The 15860-nt window shown below is 42.7% G+C and overlaps 1 protein-coding gene and 1 long non-coding RNA gene across 2 annotated transcripts in view; both read left to right on the forward strand.

Moving 5' to 3' along the window:
- The window catches only part of LOC149972915 (uncharacterized), a 1172247-nt gene that overhangs the window by 213332 nt on the left and 943055 nt on the right, over window positions 1-15860 (forward strand). The gene's annotated exons all lie outside the window — the stretch shown is intronic.
- The window catches only part of cfap65 (cilia and flagella associated protein 65), a 70306-nt gene that overhangs the window by 46894 nt on the left and 7552 nt on the right, over window positions 1-15860 (forward strand). Inside the window, exons 26-30 of the mRNA XM_036959450.2 lie at window positions 1963-2079; window positions 2357-2548; window positions 2641-2691; window positions 3875-4095; window positions 13197-13322. Coding sequence (XP_036815345.2) covers window positions 1963-2079; window positions 2357-2548; window positions 2641-2691; window positions 3875-4095; window positions 13197-13322 — 707 coding nt within the window. The remainder of the gene's footprint in view (window positions 1-1962; window positions 2080-2356; window positions 2549-2640; window positions 2692-3874; window positions 4096-13196; window positions 13323-15860) is intronic.

Raw genomic sequence — 15860 nt, forward strand, 5'->3', positions numbered from 1 at the left:
ACTGGGCATACTGCAGCATACTGGACCTACTGTACATACTGCAGCCTACTGGACATACTGCAGTATACTGTACATACTGCAGTGTACTGGGCATACTGCAGCATACTGGACCTACTGTACATACTGCAGCCTACTGGACATACTGCAGCATACTGGACATACTGCAGTATACTGTACATACTGCAGTGTACTGGGCATACTGCAGCATACTGTACATACTGTACATACTGCAGCATACTGTACATACTGTACATACTGTACATACTGCAGCATACTGTACATACTGCAGCCTACTGGACATACTTCAGTGTCCTAGACATACTGCAGCATACCGTACATACTGCAGCATACTGGACCTACTGTACATACTGCAGCCTACTGGACATACTGCAACCTACTGGACATACTGCAGCGTACTTGACATACTGCAGCCTACTGGACATACTGCAGCGTACTGTACATACTGCAGCCTACTGGACATACTGCAGCCTACTGGACATACTGCAGCCTACTGTACATACTTCAGCGTACTGGACATACTGCAGCATACTGGACATACTGCAGCATACTGGACATACTGCAGCGTACTGGACATACTGCAGCGTACTGGACATACTGCAGCCTACTGGACTTACTGCAGCGTACTGTACATACTGCAGCCTACTGGACATACTGCAGCCTACTGGACATACTGCAGCGTACTGTACATACTGCAGCGTACTGGACATACTGCAGCGTACTGTACATACTGCAGCGTACTGGACATACTGCAGCATACTGGACATGCTGTAGCATATTGGACATACTGCAGCGTACTGTACATAATGCAGCCTACTGGAGCGTACTGAACATACTGCAGCGTACTGGACATACTGCAGCGTACTGGACATACTGGACATACTGCATCATACTGGACATACTGTAGCGTACTGGACATACTGCAGCGTACTGGACATACTGGACATACTGCAGCCTACTGGACATACTGCAGCGTACTGTACATACTGCAGCCTACTGGAGCGTACTGAACATACTGCAGCGTACTGTACATACTGCAGCGTACTGGACATACTGCAGCGTACTGGACATACTGGACATACTACAGCATACTGGACATACTGCAGCGTACTGGACATATTGCAGCGTACTGGACATACTGGACATACTGCAGCATACTGGACATACTGCAGCGTACTGGACATACTGCAGCATACTGGACATACTGCAGCATACTGTACATACTGGACATACTGCAGCCTACTGGACATACTGCAGCGTACTGTACATACTGCAGCCTACTGGACATACTGCAGCGTACTGGACATACTGCAGCATACTGGACATACTGCAGCGTACTGGACCTACTGGACATACTGCAGCGTACTGTACATACTGCAGCCTACTGGACATACTGCAGCGTACTGGACATACTGCAGCATACTGTACATACTGCAGCGTACTGGACTTACTGCAGCATACTGGACATACTGCAGCATACTGGACAAACTGCAGCGTACTGGACGAACTGCAGCGTCCTGGACATACTGCAGCGTACTGGACATTTGTCAGCGTACTGGACATACTGCAGCATACTGTACATACTGCAGCGTACTGGACCTACTGGACATACTGCAGCGTACTGTACATACTGCAGCGTACTGGACATACTGGACATACTGCAGCGTACTGTACATACTGCAGCGTACTGGACATACTGCAGCGTACTGTACATACTGCAGCGTACTGGACATACTGCAGCGTACTGTACATACTGCAGCGTACTGGACATACTGCAGCGTACTGTACATACTTTTGCTTACATTAACTGCAGCCTACTGGACATTAATTAGTGCTTCTTTCTGTGGATGTTTGTTGAATGGGGAGAGTTGTTTTTTGGGGGTTGTGTCAGTGAATGCTGTTTAATACTATGTGTGTGTCTTGCTGCGATTATTGTCCCTGCAGTCAGTCCAGATCTACCCAGAGCACGGTGCTCTGTCTCCAGGGGAGAGCTCTCTCTGTATCCTGACTCTCCAGGCCTCTGGCAGCCCCAGCTTCTACCAGCTAGACATCATCTGTGAGGTGAGGACCTTTATCACAGCTCTTTATATACCTACAAACTCTTGTCACGGTGGTCACTCATACGACCGTTTGTCTGTAGATGTTTCAATACCGTCAACAGTGTAAATAGTATTCTGTCCATTTGTCTATAGATGTTTCCATTTTGACATGTTACATGTTAGCAGACGGTTATTCATCCATCTCATCTCAGCAGGTCCAGAAAGACTCCAGACAGTCGGTGCATTGGTAAAACAAGCACATATGATGTGTGACTGAGATGTTGTTGCTATGTTACCAGGTGACCCTCGAGGAGGCTCTGTCTCAGTACCGTCAGGATCTACAGCAGTGGGAGCTGGAGAGAGACAGACAGAGGAATGAGTTTAGCCTGACTGACAAAGACCTGCAGCAGAGTCAGACCAGCTACCCCCAGGGTCAAACACAGAGTCAGACCAGCTACCCCCAGGGTCAAACACAGGAGAGCAACACTAAGGTGAGAATCATACTAGGACACACACACACACACACACACACTCTGGGTTCTACTTACTGGTGATCTAACTCCTTCATGTTGTCCTGATGCAGGAGGTTCTACCTTCCCCACAGAGGACTGGACCTGTAGTCAGGAAGTACAAGGTAACAGGAAACACCTGGACCCTGTAGTCAGGAAGTACAAAGTAACAGGAAACACCTGGACCTGAAGTCAGGAAATACAAGGTAACAGGAAACACCTGGACCTGAAGTCAGGAAGTACAAGGTAACAGGAAACACCTGGACCCTGTAGTCAGGAAATACAAGATAACAGGAAACACCTGGACTCTGTAGTCAGGAAATACAAACAGGAAACACCTGGACCCTGTAGTCAGGAAATACAAGGTAACAGGAAACACCTGGACCCTGTAGTCAGGAAATACAAACAGGAAACACCTGGACCCTGTAGTCAGGAAGTACAAGGTAACAGGAAACACCTGGACCCTGTAGTCAGGAAATACAAACAGGAAACACCTGGACCCTGTAGTCAGGAAATACAAGGTAACAGGAAACACCTGGACCCTGTAGTCAGGAAATACAAACAGGAAACACCTGGACCCTGTAGTCAGGAAGTACAAGGTAACAGGAAACACCTGGACCTGTAGTCGGGAAGTACAAGGTAACAGGAAACACCTGGACCTGTAGTCAGGAAATACAAGGTAACAGGAAACATCTGGATGTTATAGATTTTGCCAAACCTGATCCCAGATCAGATTTGTGCTGTATAACCAACTCCTATGGCTGATGGTCTTACCAAGTTTCAAATCAAATCAAATTTTATTTTATTAGTTTGACATGACAAAACAGCACAAACTGATCTGGTTAGATATTTTTAAGCAATAATGTCCGAGCAGGGTGTGGTATATGGCCAATGTACCAGGGCTAAGGGCTGTTCTTAAGCACGACGCCTGGATACAGTCCTTAGCCCTGGTATATTGACCACAAACCCCCTGAGGTGCCTTATTGCTATTATAAACAGGTTACCAACGTAATTAGAGCAGTAAAAAATAAATGTCATTCCCGTGGTATGCAGTCTGATATACCACGGCTGTCAGCCAATCAGCATTCAGGGCTCGAACCACCCAGTTTATAATCTAGAATAGATATCATTCAGTGTTTAACTCTCTCTGCCCCTCGCTCTCTCTCTCTCTCTCTCCCCCTCGCTCGCTCTCTCTCTCTCCCCCTCGCTTGCTCTCTCTCTCTCCCCCTCGCTCTCTCTCTCTCTCCCCGTCGCTCTCTCTCTCCCCCTCGCTCTCTCTCTCTCTCCCCCTCGCTCTCTCTCTTTAAGACTCTGCCTCCTATCTGTAGCAGCAGTGCCGTGGTTGGGGGTATGTGTACCAGGCCCAGCCGTGCAGAGCGGAGGGCCCAGAGAGAGGCTAGCCAGGTATGGAGGAGACCTGAACCGCCCTGCCCCACCCTGCTACACCTGGGGGTCACCGCCCGCTCACACTCCCTCCTAGAGTTCCAGACCTTCTTCCCCTCCCTGCTCAGCACACACCACATCAACAGGTACAGTACATTGACTACCCTGCGGTCAGCCAAAAGACCTTCAGAGTGTTTCAGGGGATAGGTTGAGTGAGGGTGGTGGGTGGAATTGCTCATCTAAATCACATAATGAGTAATTATTTGGGGATGCAAGGTGATTGGTAGATCAGGGATTCTGTGCAGTCAGACTGCAATTACTCAATCTCAAACACACACCTTGACTGGGAGGGTTACTGTGTCTATAGTGGTGTTTTACTGGGAGGGTTACTGTGTCTATAGTCGTGTTTTACTGTGTCTATAGTCGTGTTTTACTGGGAGGGTTACTGTGTCTATAGTCATGTTTTACTGGGAGGGTTACTGTGTCTATAGTCATGTTTAACTGTGTCTATAGTCGTGTTTTACTGGGAGGGTTACTGTGTCTATAGTCATGTTTTACTGGGAGGGTTACTGTGTCTATAGTCATGTTTAACTGTGTCTATAGTCGTGTTTAACTGTGTCTATAGTCGTGTTTTACTGGGAGGGTTACTGTGTCTATAGTCATGTTTAACTGTGTCTATAGTCATGTTTAACTGTGTTTATAGTCATGTTTTACTGGGAGGGTTACTGTGTCTATAGTCATGTTTTACTGGGAGGGTTACTGTGTCTATAGTCATGTTTTACTGGGAGGGTTACTGTGTCTATAGTTGTGTTTTACTGGGAGGGTTACTGTGTCTATAGTCATGTTTTACTGGGAGGGTTACTGTGTCTATAGTCGTGTTTAACTGTGTCTATAGTCGTGTTTTACTGGGAGGGTTACTGTGTCTATAGTCATGTTTAACTGTGTCTATAGTCATGTTTTACTGGGAGGGTTACTGTGTCTATAGTCGTGTTTTACTGGGAGGGTTACTGTGTCTATAGTCATGTTTTACTGGGAGGGTTACTGTGTCTATAGTCATGTTTAACTGTGTCTATAGTCGTGTTTAACTGTGTCTATAGTCATGTTTTACTGGGAGGGTTACTGTGTCTATAGTCATGTTTAACTGTGTCTATAGTCATGTTTAACTGTGTCTATAGTCATGTTTTACTGGGAGGGTTACTGTGTCTATAGTCATGTTTTACTGGGAGGGTTATTGTGTCTATAGTCATGTTTTACTGGGAGGGTTACTGTGTCTATAGTCATGTTTTACTGTGTCTATAGTCATGTTTAACTCTGTCTATAGTCATGTTTAACTGTGTCTATAGTCATGTTTTACTGGGAGGGTTACTGTGTCTATAGTCATGTTTTACTGTGTCAATAGTCATGTTTTACTGGGAGGGTTACTGTGTCTATAGTCATGTTTTACTGGGAGGGTTACTGTGTCTATAGTCATGTTTTACTGGGAGGGTTACTGTGTCTATAGTCATGTTTTACTGGGAGGGTTACTGTGTCTATAGTCATGTTTTACTGTGTCTATAGTCATGTTTAACTGTGTCTATAGTCGTGTTTTACTGGGAGGGTTACTGTGTCTATAGTCATGTTTTACTGTGTCAATAGTCATGTTTTACTGGGAGGGTTACTGTGTCTATAGTCATGTTTTACTGGGAGGGTTACTGTGTCTATAGTCATGTTTTACTGTGTCAATAGTCATGTTTTACTGGGAGGGTTACTGTGTCTATAGTCATGTTTTACTGGGAGGGTTACTGTGTCTATAGTCATGTTTTACTGGGAGGGTTACTGTGTCTATAGTCATGTTTTACTGGGAGGGTTACTGTGTCTATAGTCATGTTTTACTGGGAGGGTTACTGTGTCTATAGTCGGTTTTTACTGGGAGGGTTACTGTGTCTATAGTCATGTTTTACTGGGAGGGTTACTGTGTCTATAGTCATGTTTTACTGGGAGGGTTACTGTGTCTATAGTCATGTTTTACTGGGAGGGTTACTGTGTCTATAGTCATGTTTTACTGGGAGGGTTACTGTGTCTATAGTCGTGTTTTACTGTGTCTATAGTCATGTTTAACTGGGAGGGTTACTGTGTCTATAGTCTGTTTTACTGGGAGGGTTACTGTGTCTATAGTCATGTTTTACTGGGAGGGTTACTGTGTCTATAGTCGGTTTTTACTGGGAGGGTTACTGTGTCTATAGTCATGTTTTACTGGGAGGGTTACTGTGTCTATAGTCATGTTTTACTGGGAGGGTTACTGTGTCTATAGTCATGTTTTACTGGGAGGGTTACTGTGTCTATAGTCGGTTTTTACTGGGAGGGTTACTGTGTCTATAGTCATGTTTTACTGGGAGGGTTACTGTGTCTATAGTCATGTTTTACTGGGAGGGTTACTGTGTCTATAGTCATGTTTTACTGGGAGGGTTACTGTGTCTATAGTCATGTTTTACTGGGAGGGTTACTGTGTCTATAGTCGTGTTTTACTGTGTCTATAGTCATGTTTAACTGGGAGGGTTACTGTGTCTATAGTCTGTTTTACTGGGAGGGTTACTGTGTCTATAGTCGGTTTTTACTGGGAGGGTTACTGTGTCTATAGTCGTGTTTTACTGGGAGGGTTACTGTGTCTCTAGTCGTGTTTTACTGGGAGGGTTACTGTGTCTATAGTCATGTTTTACTGGGAGGGTTACTGTGTCTATAGTCATGTTTTACTGGGAGGGTTACTGTGTCTGTAGTCATGTTTTACTGGGAGGGTTACTCTGTCTATAGTCGTGTTTTACTGGGAGGATTACTGTGGCTAGTCATGTTTTACTGGGAGGGTTTCTGTGTCTATAGTCATGTTTTACTGGGAGGGTTACTGTGTCTATAGTCATGTTTTACTGGGAGGGTTACTGTGTCTATAGTCGTGTTTTACTGGGAGGGTTACTGTGTCTATAGTCGTGTTTTACTGGGAGGGTTACTGTGTCTATAGTCATGTTTTACTGGGAGGGTTACTGTGTCTGTAGTCATGTTTTACTGGGAGGGTTACTGTGTCTATAGTCATGTTTTACTGGGAGGGTTACTGTGTCTGTAGTCATGTTTTACTGGGAGGGTTACTGTGTCTATAGTCATGTTTAACTGTGTCTATAGTCGTGTTTAACTGTGTCTATAGTCATGTTTTACTGGGAGGGTTACTGTGTCTATAGTCATGTTTTACTGAGAGGGTTACTGTGTCTATAGTCGTGTTTAACTGTGTCTATAGTCATGTTTTACTGGGAGGGTTACTGTGTCTATAGTCATGTTTTACTGGGAGGGTTACTGTGTCTATAGTCATGTTTTACTGGGAGGGTTACTGTGTCTATAGTCATGTTTTACTGGGAGGGTTACTGTGTCTATAGTCATGTTTTACTGGGAGGGTTACTGTGTCTATAGTCATGTTTTACTGGAAGGGTTACTGTGTCTATAGTCATGTTTTACTGGGAGGGTTACTGTGTCTATAGTCATGTTTTACTGGGAGGGTTACTGTGTCTATAGTCATGTTTTACTGGGAGGGTTACTGTGTCTATAGTCATGTTTTACTGGAAGGGTTACTGTGTCTGTAGTCATGTTTTACTGGGAGGGTTACTGTGTCTATAGTCGTGTTTTACTGTGTCTATAGTCGTGTTTTACTGGGAGGGTTACTGTGTCTATAGTCATGTTTAACTGTGTCTATAGTCGTGTTTAACTGTGTCTATAGTCATGTTTTACTGGGAGGGTTACTGTGTCTATAGTCATGTTTTACTGGGAGGGTTACTGTGTCTATAGTCGTGTTTAACTGTGTCTATAGTCGTGTTTTACTGGGAGGGTTACTGTGTCTATAGTCGTGTTTTACTGTGTCTATAGTCATGTTTAACTGGGAGGGTTACTGTGTCTATAGTCATGTTTTACTGGGAGGGTTACTGTGTCTATAGTCATGTTTTACTGGGAGGGTTACTGTGTCTATAGTCATGTTTTACTGGGAGGGTTACTGTGTCTATAGTCATGTTTTACTGGGAGGGTTACTGTGTCTATAGTCATGTTTTACTGGGAGGGTTACTGTGTCTATAGTCGGTTTTTACTGGGAGGGTTACTGTGTCTATAGTCATGTTTTACTGGGAGGGTTACTGTGTCTATAGTCATGTTTTACTGGGAGCGTTACTGTGTCTATAGTCGGTTTTTACTGGGAGGGTTACTGTGTCTATAGTCATGTTTTACTGGGAGGGTTACTGTGTCTATAGTCATGTTTTACTGGGAGGGTTACTGTGTCTATAGTCATGTTTTACTGGGAGGGTTACTGTGTCTATAGTCATGTTTTACTGGGAGGGTTACTGTGTCTATAGTCATGTTTTACTGGAAGGGTTACTGTGTCTATAGTCATGTTTTACTGGGAGGGTTACTGTGTCTATAGTCATGTTTTACTGGGAGGGTTACTGTGTCTATAGTCATGTTTTACTGGGAGGGTTACTGTGTCTATAGTCATGTTTTACTGGGAGGGTTACTGTGTCTATAGTCATGTTTTACTGGGAGGGTTACTGTGTCTATAGTCATGTTTTACTGGGAGGGTTACTGTGTCTATAGTCATGTTTTACTGGGAGGGTTACTGTGTCTATAGTCATGTTTTACTGGGAGGGTTACTGTGTCTATAGTCATGTTTTACTGGGAGGGTTACTGTGTCTATAGTCATGTTTTACTGGAAGGGTTACTGTGTCTATAGTCATGTTTTACTGGGAGGGTTACTGTGTCTATAGTCGTGTTTTACTGTGTCTATAGTCGTGTTTTACTGGGAGGGTTACTGTGTCTATAGTCATGTTTTACTGGGAGGGTTACTGTGTCTATAGTCATGTTTTACTGGGAGGGTTACTGTGTCTGTAGTCATGTTTTACTGGGAGGGTTACTGTGTCTATAGTCATGTTTAACTGTGTCTATAGTCGTGTTTAACTGTGTCTATAGTCATGTTTTACTGGGAGGGTTACTGTGTCTATAGTCATGTTTTACTGGGAGGGTTACTGTGTCTATAGTCGTGTTTAACTGTGTCTATAGTCGTGTTTTACTGGGAGGGTTACTGTGTCTATAGTCGTGTTTTACTGTGTCTATAGTCATGTTTAACTGGGAGGGTTACTGTGTCTATAGTCATGTTTTACTGGGAGGGTTACTGTGTCTATAGTCATGTTTTACTGGGAGGGTTACTGTGTCTATAGTCATGTTTTACTGGGAGGGTTACTGTGTCTATAGTCATGTTTTACTGGGAGGGTTACTGTGTCTATAGTCATGTTTTACTGGGAGGGTTACTGTGTCTATAGTCGGTTTTTACTGGGAGGGTTACTGTGTCTATAGTCATGTTTTACTGGGAGGGTTACTGTGTCTATAGTCATGTTTTACTGGGAGCGTTACTGTGTCTATAGTCGGTTTTTACTGGGAGGGTTACTGTGTCTATAGTCATGTTTTACTGGGAGGGTTACTGTGTCTATAGTCATGTTTTACTGGGAGGGTTACTGTGTCTATAGTCATGTTTTACTGTGTCAATAGTCATGTTTTACTGGGAGGGTTACTGTGTCTATAGTCATGTTTTACTGGGAGGGTTACTGTGTCTATAGTCATGTTTTACTGGGAGGGTTACTGTGTCTATAGTCATGTTTTACTGGGAGGGTTACTGTGTCTATAGTCATGTTTTACTGGGAGGGTTACTGTGTCTATAGTCATGTTTTACTGGGAGGGTTACTGTGTCTATAGTCGTGTTTTACTGTGTCTATAGTCATGTTTAACTGGGAGGGTTACTGTGTCTATAGTCTGTTTTACTGGGAGGGTTACTGTGTCTATAGTCGGTTTTTACTGGGAGGGTTACTGTGTCTATAGTCGTGTTTTACTGTGTCTATAGTCATGTTTAACTGGGAGGGTTACTGTGTCTATAGTCATGTTTTACTGGGAGGGTTACTGTGTCTATAGTCATGTTTTACTGGGAGGGTTACTGTGTCTGTAGTCATGTTTTACTGGGAGGGTTACTCTGTCTATAGTCGTGTTTTACTGGGAGGATTACTGTGGCTAGTCATGTTTTACTGGGAGGGTTTCTGTGTCTATAGTCATGTTTTACTGGGAGGGTTACTGTGTCTATAGTCATGTTTTACTGGGAGGGTTACTGTGTCTATAGTCGTGTTTTACTGGGAGGGTTACTGTGTCTATAGTCGTGTTTTACTGGGAGGGTTACTGTGTCTATAGTCATGTTTTACTGGGAGGGTTACTGTGTCTATAGTCATGTTTTACTGGGAGGGTTACTGTGTCTATAGTCATGTTTTACTGGGAGGGTTACTGTGTCTATAGTCATGTTTTACTGTGTCTATAGTCATGTTTTACTGGGAGGGTTACTGTGTCTATAGTCATGTTTAACTGTGTCTATAGTCATGTTTTACTGGGAGGGTTACTGTGTCTATAGTCATGTTTTACTGTGTCTATAGTCATGTTTTACTGGGAGGTTTACTGTGTCTATAGTCGTGTTTTACTGGGAGGGTTACTGTGTCTATAGTCTGTTTTACTGGGAGGGTTACTGTGTCTATAGTCATGTTTTACTGGGAGGGTTACTATGTCTATAGTCGGTTTTTACTGGGAGGGTTACTGTGTCTATAGTCATGTTTTACTGGGAGGGTTACTGTGTCTATAGTCGTGTTTTACTGGGAGGGTTACTGTGTCTATAGTCTGTTTTACTGGGAGGGTTACTGTGTCTATAGTCGGTTTTTACTGGGAGGGTTACTGTGTCTATAGTCATGTTTTACTGTGTCTATAGTCATGTTTAACTGGGAGGGTTACTGTGTCTGTAGTCATGTTTTACTGGGAGGGTTACTGTGTCTATAGTCATGTTTTACTGTGAGGGTTACTGTGTCTATAGTCGTGTTTTACTGTGTCTATAGTCATGTTTAACTGGGAGGGTTACTGTGTCTATAGTCATGTTTTACTGGGAGGGTTACTGTGTCTATAGTCATGTTTTACTGGGAGGGTTACTGTGTCTGTAGTCATGTTTTACTGGGAGGGTTACTGTGTCTATAGTCATGTTTAACTGTGTCTATAGTCGTGTTTAACTGTGTCTATAGTCATGTTTTACTGGGAGGGTTACTGTGTCTATAGTCGTGTTTTACTGGGAGGGTTACTGTGTCTATAGTCATGTTTTACTGTGTCTATAGTCGTGTTTTACTGGGAGGGTTACTGTGTCTATAGTCATGTTTTACTGTGTCTATAGTCGTGTTTTACTGGGAGGGTTACTGTGTCTATAGTCATGTTTTACTGGGAGGGTTACTGTGTCTATAGTCGTGTTTTACTGTGTCTATAGTCATGTTTTACTGGGAGGGTTACTGTGTCTATAGTCATGTTTCATGGGAGGGTTACTGTGTCTATAGTCATGTTTAACTGTGTCTATAGTCGTGTTTAACTGTGTCTATAGTCATGTTTTACTGGGAGGGTTACTGTGTCTATAGTCATGTTTTACTGGGAGGGTTACTGTGTCTATAGTCATGTTTTACTGGGAGGGTTACTGTGTCTATAGTCGTGTTTTACTGGGAGGGTTACTGTGTCTATAGTCATGTTTTACTGGGAGGGTTACTGTGTCTATAGTCGTGTTTTACTGGGAGGGTTACTGTGTCTATAGTCATGTTTTACTGGGAGGGTTACTGTGTCTATAGTCATGTTTCATGGGAGGGTTACTGTGTCTATAGTCGGTTTTTACTGGGAGGGTTACTGTGTCTATAGTCGTGTTTTACTGGGAGGGTTACTGTGTCTATAGTCGTGTTTTACTGGGAGGGTTACTGTGTCTATAGTCATGTTTCACTGGGAGGGTTACTGTGTCTATAGTCATGTTTTACTGTGTCTATAGTCGTGTTTTACTGGGAGGGTTACTGTGTCTATAGTCATGTTTTACTAGGAGAGTTACTGTGTCTATAGTCGTGTTTTACTGGGAGGGTTACTGTGTCTATAGTCATGTTTAACTGTGTCTATAGTCGTGTTTTACTGGGAGGGTTACTGTGTCTATAGTCGTGTTTTACTGGGAGGGTTACTGTGCCTATAGTCATGTTTTACTGGGAGGGTTACTGTGTCTATAGTCATGTTTTACTGGGAGGGTTACTGTGTCTATAGTCATGTTTTACTGGGAGGGTTACTGTGTCTATAGTCGTGTTTTACTGGGAGGGTTACTGTGTCTATAGTCATGTTTTACTGGGAGGGTTACTGTGTCTATAGTCATGTTTTACTGGGAGGGTTACTGTGTCTATAGTCATGTTTTACTGGGAGGGTTACTGTGTCTATAGTCGTGATTTACTGGGAGGGTTACTGTGTCTATAGTCATGTTTTACTGGGAGGGTTACTGTGTCTATAGTCATGTTTTACTGTGTCTATAGTCGTGTTTTACTGTGTCTATAGTCATGTTTTACTGTGTCTATAGTCGTGTTTTACTGGGAGGGTTACTGTGTCTATAGTCATGTTTCACTGGGAGGGTTACTGTGTCTATAGTCATGTTTTACTAGGAGAGTTACTGTGTCTATAGTCGTGTTTTACTGGGAGGGTTACTGTGTCTATAGTCATGTTTAACTGTGTCTATAGTCGTGTTTTACTGGGAGGGTTACTGTGTCTATAGTCGTGTTTTACTGGGAGGGTTACTGTGCCTATAGTCATGTTTTACTGGGAGGGTTACTGTGTCTATAGTCATGTTTTACTGGGAGGGTTACTGTGTCTATAGTCATGTTTTACTGGGAGGGTTACTGTGTCTATAGTCGTGTTTTACTGGGAGGGTTACTGTGTCTATAGTCATGTTTTACTGGGAGGGTTACTGTGTCTATAGTCATGTTTTACTGGGAGGGTTACTGTGTCTATAGTCATGTTTTACTGGGAGGGTTACTGTGTCTATAGTCGTGATTTACTGGGAGGGTTACTGTGTCTATAGTCATGTTTTACTGGGAGGGTTACTGTGTCTATAGTCATGTTTTACTGTGTCTATAGTCGTGATTTACTGGGAGGGTTACTGTGTCTATAGTCATGTTTTACTGGGAGGGTTACTGTGTCTATAGTCGTGTTTTACTGGGAGGGTTACTGTGTCTATAGTCATGTTTTACTGGGAGGGTTACTGTGTCTATAGTCATGTTTTACTGGGAGGGTTACTGTGTCTATAGTCATGTTTTACTGGGAGGGTTACTGTTTCTATAGTTGTGTTTTACTGTGTCTATAGTGGTGTTTAACTGAGACTTCTTCTTTCTTCCAGGTCGGCCCGGCCCAATGTGACCCGTTGTGGATCCCGTCAGAGCAGACCTCCATCTGTAGACATGCCTCCTCTCAGCCACGGACCAGAGAGAGAGATCATTACCCACACGCTCACCTCTATATTCAGGTACAGTAACTCTCCTCTTTATTCAGGTTCAGTAACTCTCCTCTATTTTCAGGTACAGTAACTCTCCTCTTCTCCATATTCAGGTTCAGTAACTCTCCTCTATATTCAGGTTCAGTAACTCTCCTCTATATTCAGGTACAGTAACTCTCTTCTCCTCTATATTCAGGTTCAGTAACTCTCCTCTATATTCAGCTACAGTAACTCTCCTCTATATTCAGGTACAGTAACTCTCCTCTTTATTCAGGTTCAGTAACTCTCCTCTATTTTCAGGTACAGTAACTCTCCTCTCCTCCATATTCAGGTTCAGTAACTCTCCTCTATATTCAGGTTCAGTAACTCTCCTCTATATTCAGGTACAGTAACTCTCTTCTCCTCTATATTCAGGTTCAGTAACTCTCCTCTATATTCAGCTACAGTAACTCTCCTCTATATTCAGGTTCAGTAACGCTCCTCTATATTCTGGTTCAGTAACTCTCCTCTATATTCAGGTTCAGTAACTCTCCTCTATATTAAGGTACAGTAACTCTCCTCTCCTCTATATTCAGGTTCAGTAACTCTCCTCTATATTCAGCTACAGTAACTCTCCTCTATATTCAGGTTCAGTAACTCTCCTCTATATTCAGGTATAGTAACTCTCCTCTATATTCAGCTACAGTAACTCTCCTCTATATTCAGGTACAGTAACTCTCCTCTCCTCTATATTCAGGTAGAGTAACTCTCCTCTCCTCTATATTCAGGTTCAGTAACTCTCCTCTATATTCAGGTACAGTAACTCTCCTCTCCTCTATATTCAGGTAGAGTAACTCTCCTCTCCTCTATATTCAGGTAGAGTAACTCTCCTCTCCTCTATATTCAGGTTCAGTAACTCTCCTCTATATTCAGGTTCAGTAACTCTCTATATTCAGGTACAGTAACTCTCCTCTCCTCTAATATCAGGTTCAGTAACTTTCCTCTCCTCTATATTCAGGTTCAGTAACTCTCCTCTCCTCTAATATCAGGTTCAGTAACTTTCCTCTCCTCTATATTCAGGTTCAGTAACTCTCCTCTATATTCAGGTTCAGTAACTCTCCTCTTCTCTATAATCAGGTGCAGTAACTCTCCTCCATATTCAGGTACAGTAACTCTTCTCTATATTCAGGTTCAGTAACTCTCCTCTATATTCAGGTATAGTAACTCTCCTCTATATTCAGGTACAGTAACTCTCCTCTATATTCAGGTACAGACAGTAACTCTCCTCTATATTCAGGTTCAGTAACTCTCCTCTATATTCAGGTACAGACAGTAACTCTCCTCTATATTCAGGTTCAGTAACTCTCCTCTTCTCTATATTCAGGTTCAGTAACTCTCCTCTATATTCAGGTACAGTAACTATCCTCTATATTCAGGTTCAGTAACTCTCCTCTATATTCAGGTTCAGTAACTCTCCTCTATATTCAGGTACAGTAACTCTCCTCTATATTCAGGTACAGTAACTCTCCTCTATATTCAGGTACAGTAACTCTCCTCTATATTCAGGTACAGTAACTCTCCTCTATATTCAGGTACAGTAACTCTCCTCTATATTCAGGTACAGTAACTCTCCTCTATATTCAGGTTCAGTAACTCTCCTCTATATTCAGGTTCAGTAACTCTCTATATTCAGGTACAGTAACTCTCCTCTATATTCAGGTACAGCAACTCTCCTCTATATTCAGGTACAGTAACTCTCCTCTATATTCAGGTACAGTAAATCTCCTCTATATTCAGGTACAGTAACTCTCCTCTATATTCAGGTTCAGTAACTCTCCTCTATATTCAGGTACAGACAGTAACTCTCCTCTATATTCAGGTTCAGTAACTCTCCTCTTCTCTATATTCAGGTTCAGTAACTCTCCTCTATATTCAGGTATAGTAACTCTCCTCTATATTCAGGTACAGTAACTCTCCTCTATATTCAGGTACAGTAACTCTCCTCTATATTCAGGTTCAGTAACTCTCCTCTTCTCTATAATCAGGTGCAGTAACTCTCCTCTATATTCAGGTTCAGTAACTCTCCTCTATATTCAGGTATAGTAACTCTCCTCTATATTCAGGTACAGTAACTCTCCTCTATATTCAGGTACAGTAACTCTCCTCTATATTCAGGTTCAGTAACTCTCCTCTCCTCTATATTCAGCTACAGTAACTCTCCTCTATATTCAGGTTCAGTAACTTTCCTCTCCTCTATATTCAGGTTCAGTAACTCTCCTCTATATGCAGGTTCAGTAACTCTCATCTCCTCTATATTCAGGTTCAGGAACTCTCCTCTTTATTCAGGTTCAGTAACTCTCCTCTATATTCAGGTACAGTAACTCTCCTCTATATTCAGGTTCAGTAACTCTCCTCTCCTCTATATTCAGGTACAGTAACTCTCCTCTATATTCAGGTTCAGTAACTCTCCTCTTCTCTATAATCAGGTATAGTAACTCTCCTCTATATTCAGGTTCAGTAACTCTCCTCTCCTCCATATTCAGGTACAGTAACTCTCCTCTCCTCCATATTCAGGTACAGTAACTCTCC

Source organism: Oncorhynchus mykiss, chromosome 22, assembly GCF_057628025.1.
Source record: "Oncorhynchus mykiss isolate SJ-2025 chromosome 22, ASM5762802v1, whole genome shotgun sequence".
In the NCBI taxonomy this organism is placed as follows: Eukaryota; Metazoa; Chordata; class Actinopteri; order Salmoniformes; family Salmonidae; genus Oncorhynchus; species Oncorhynchus mykiss.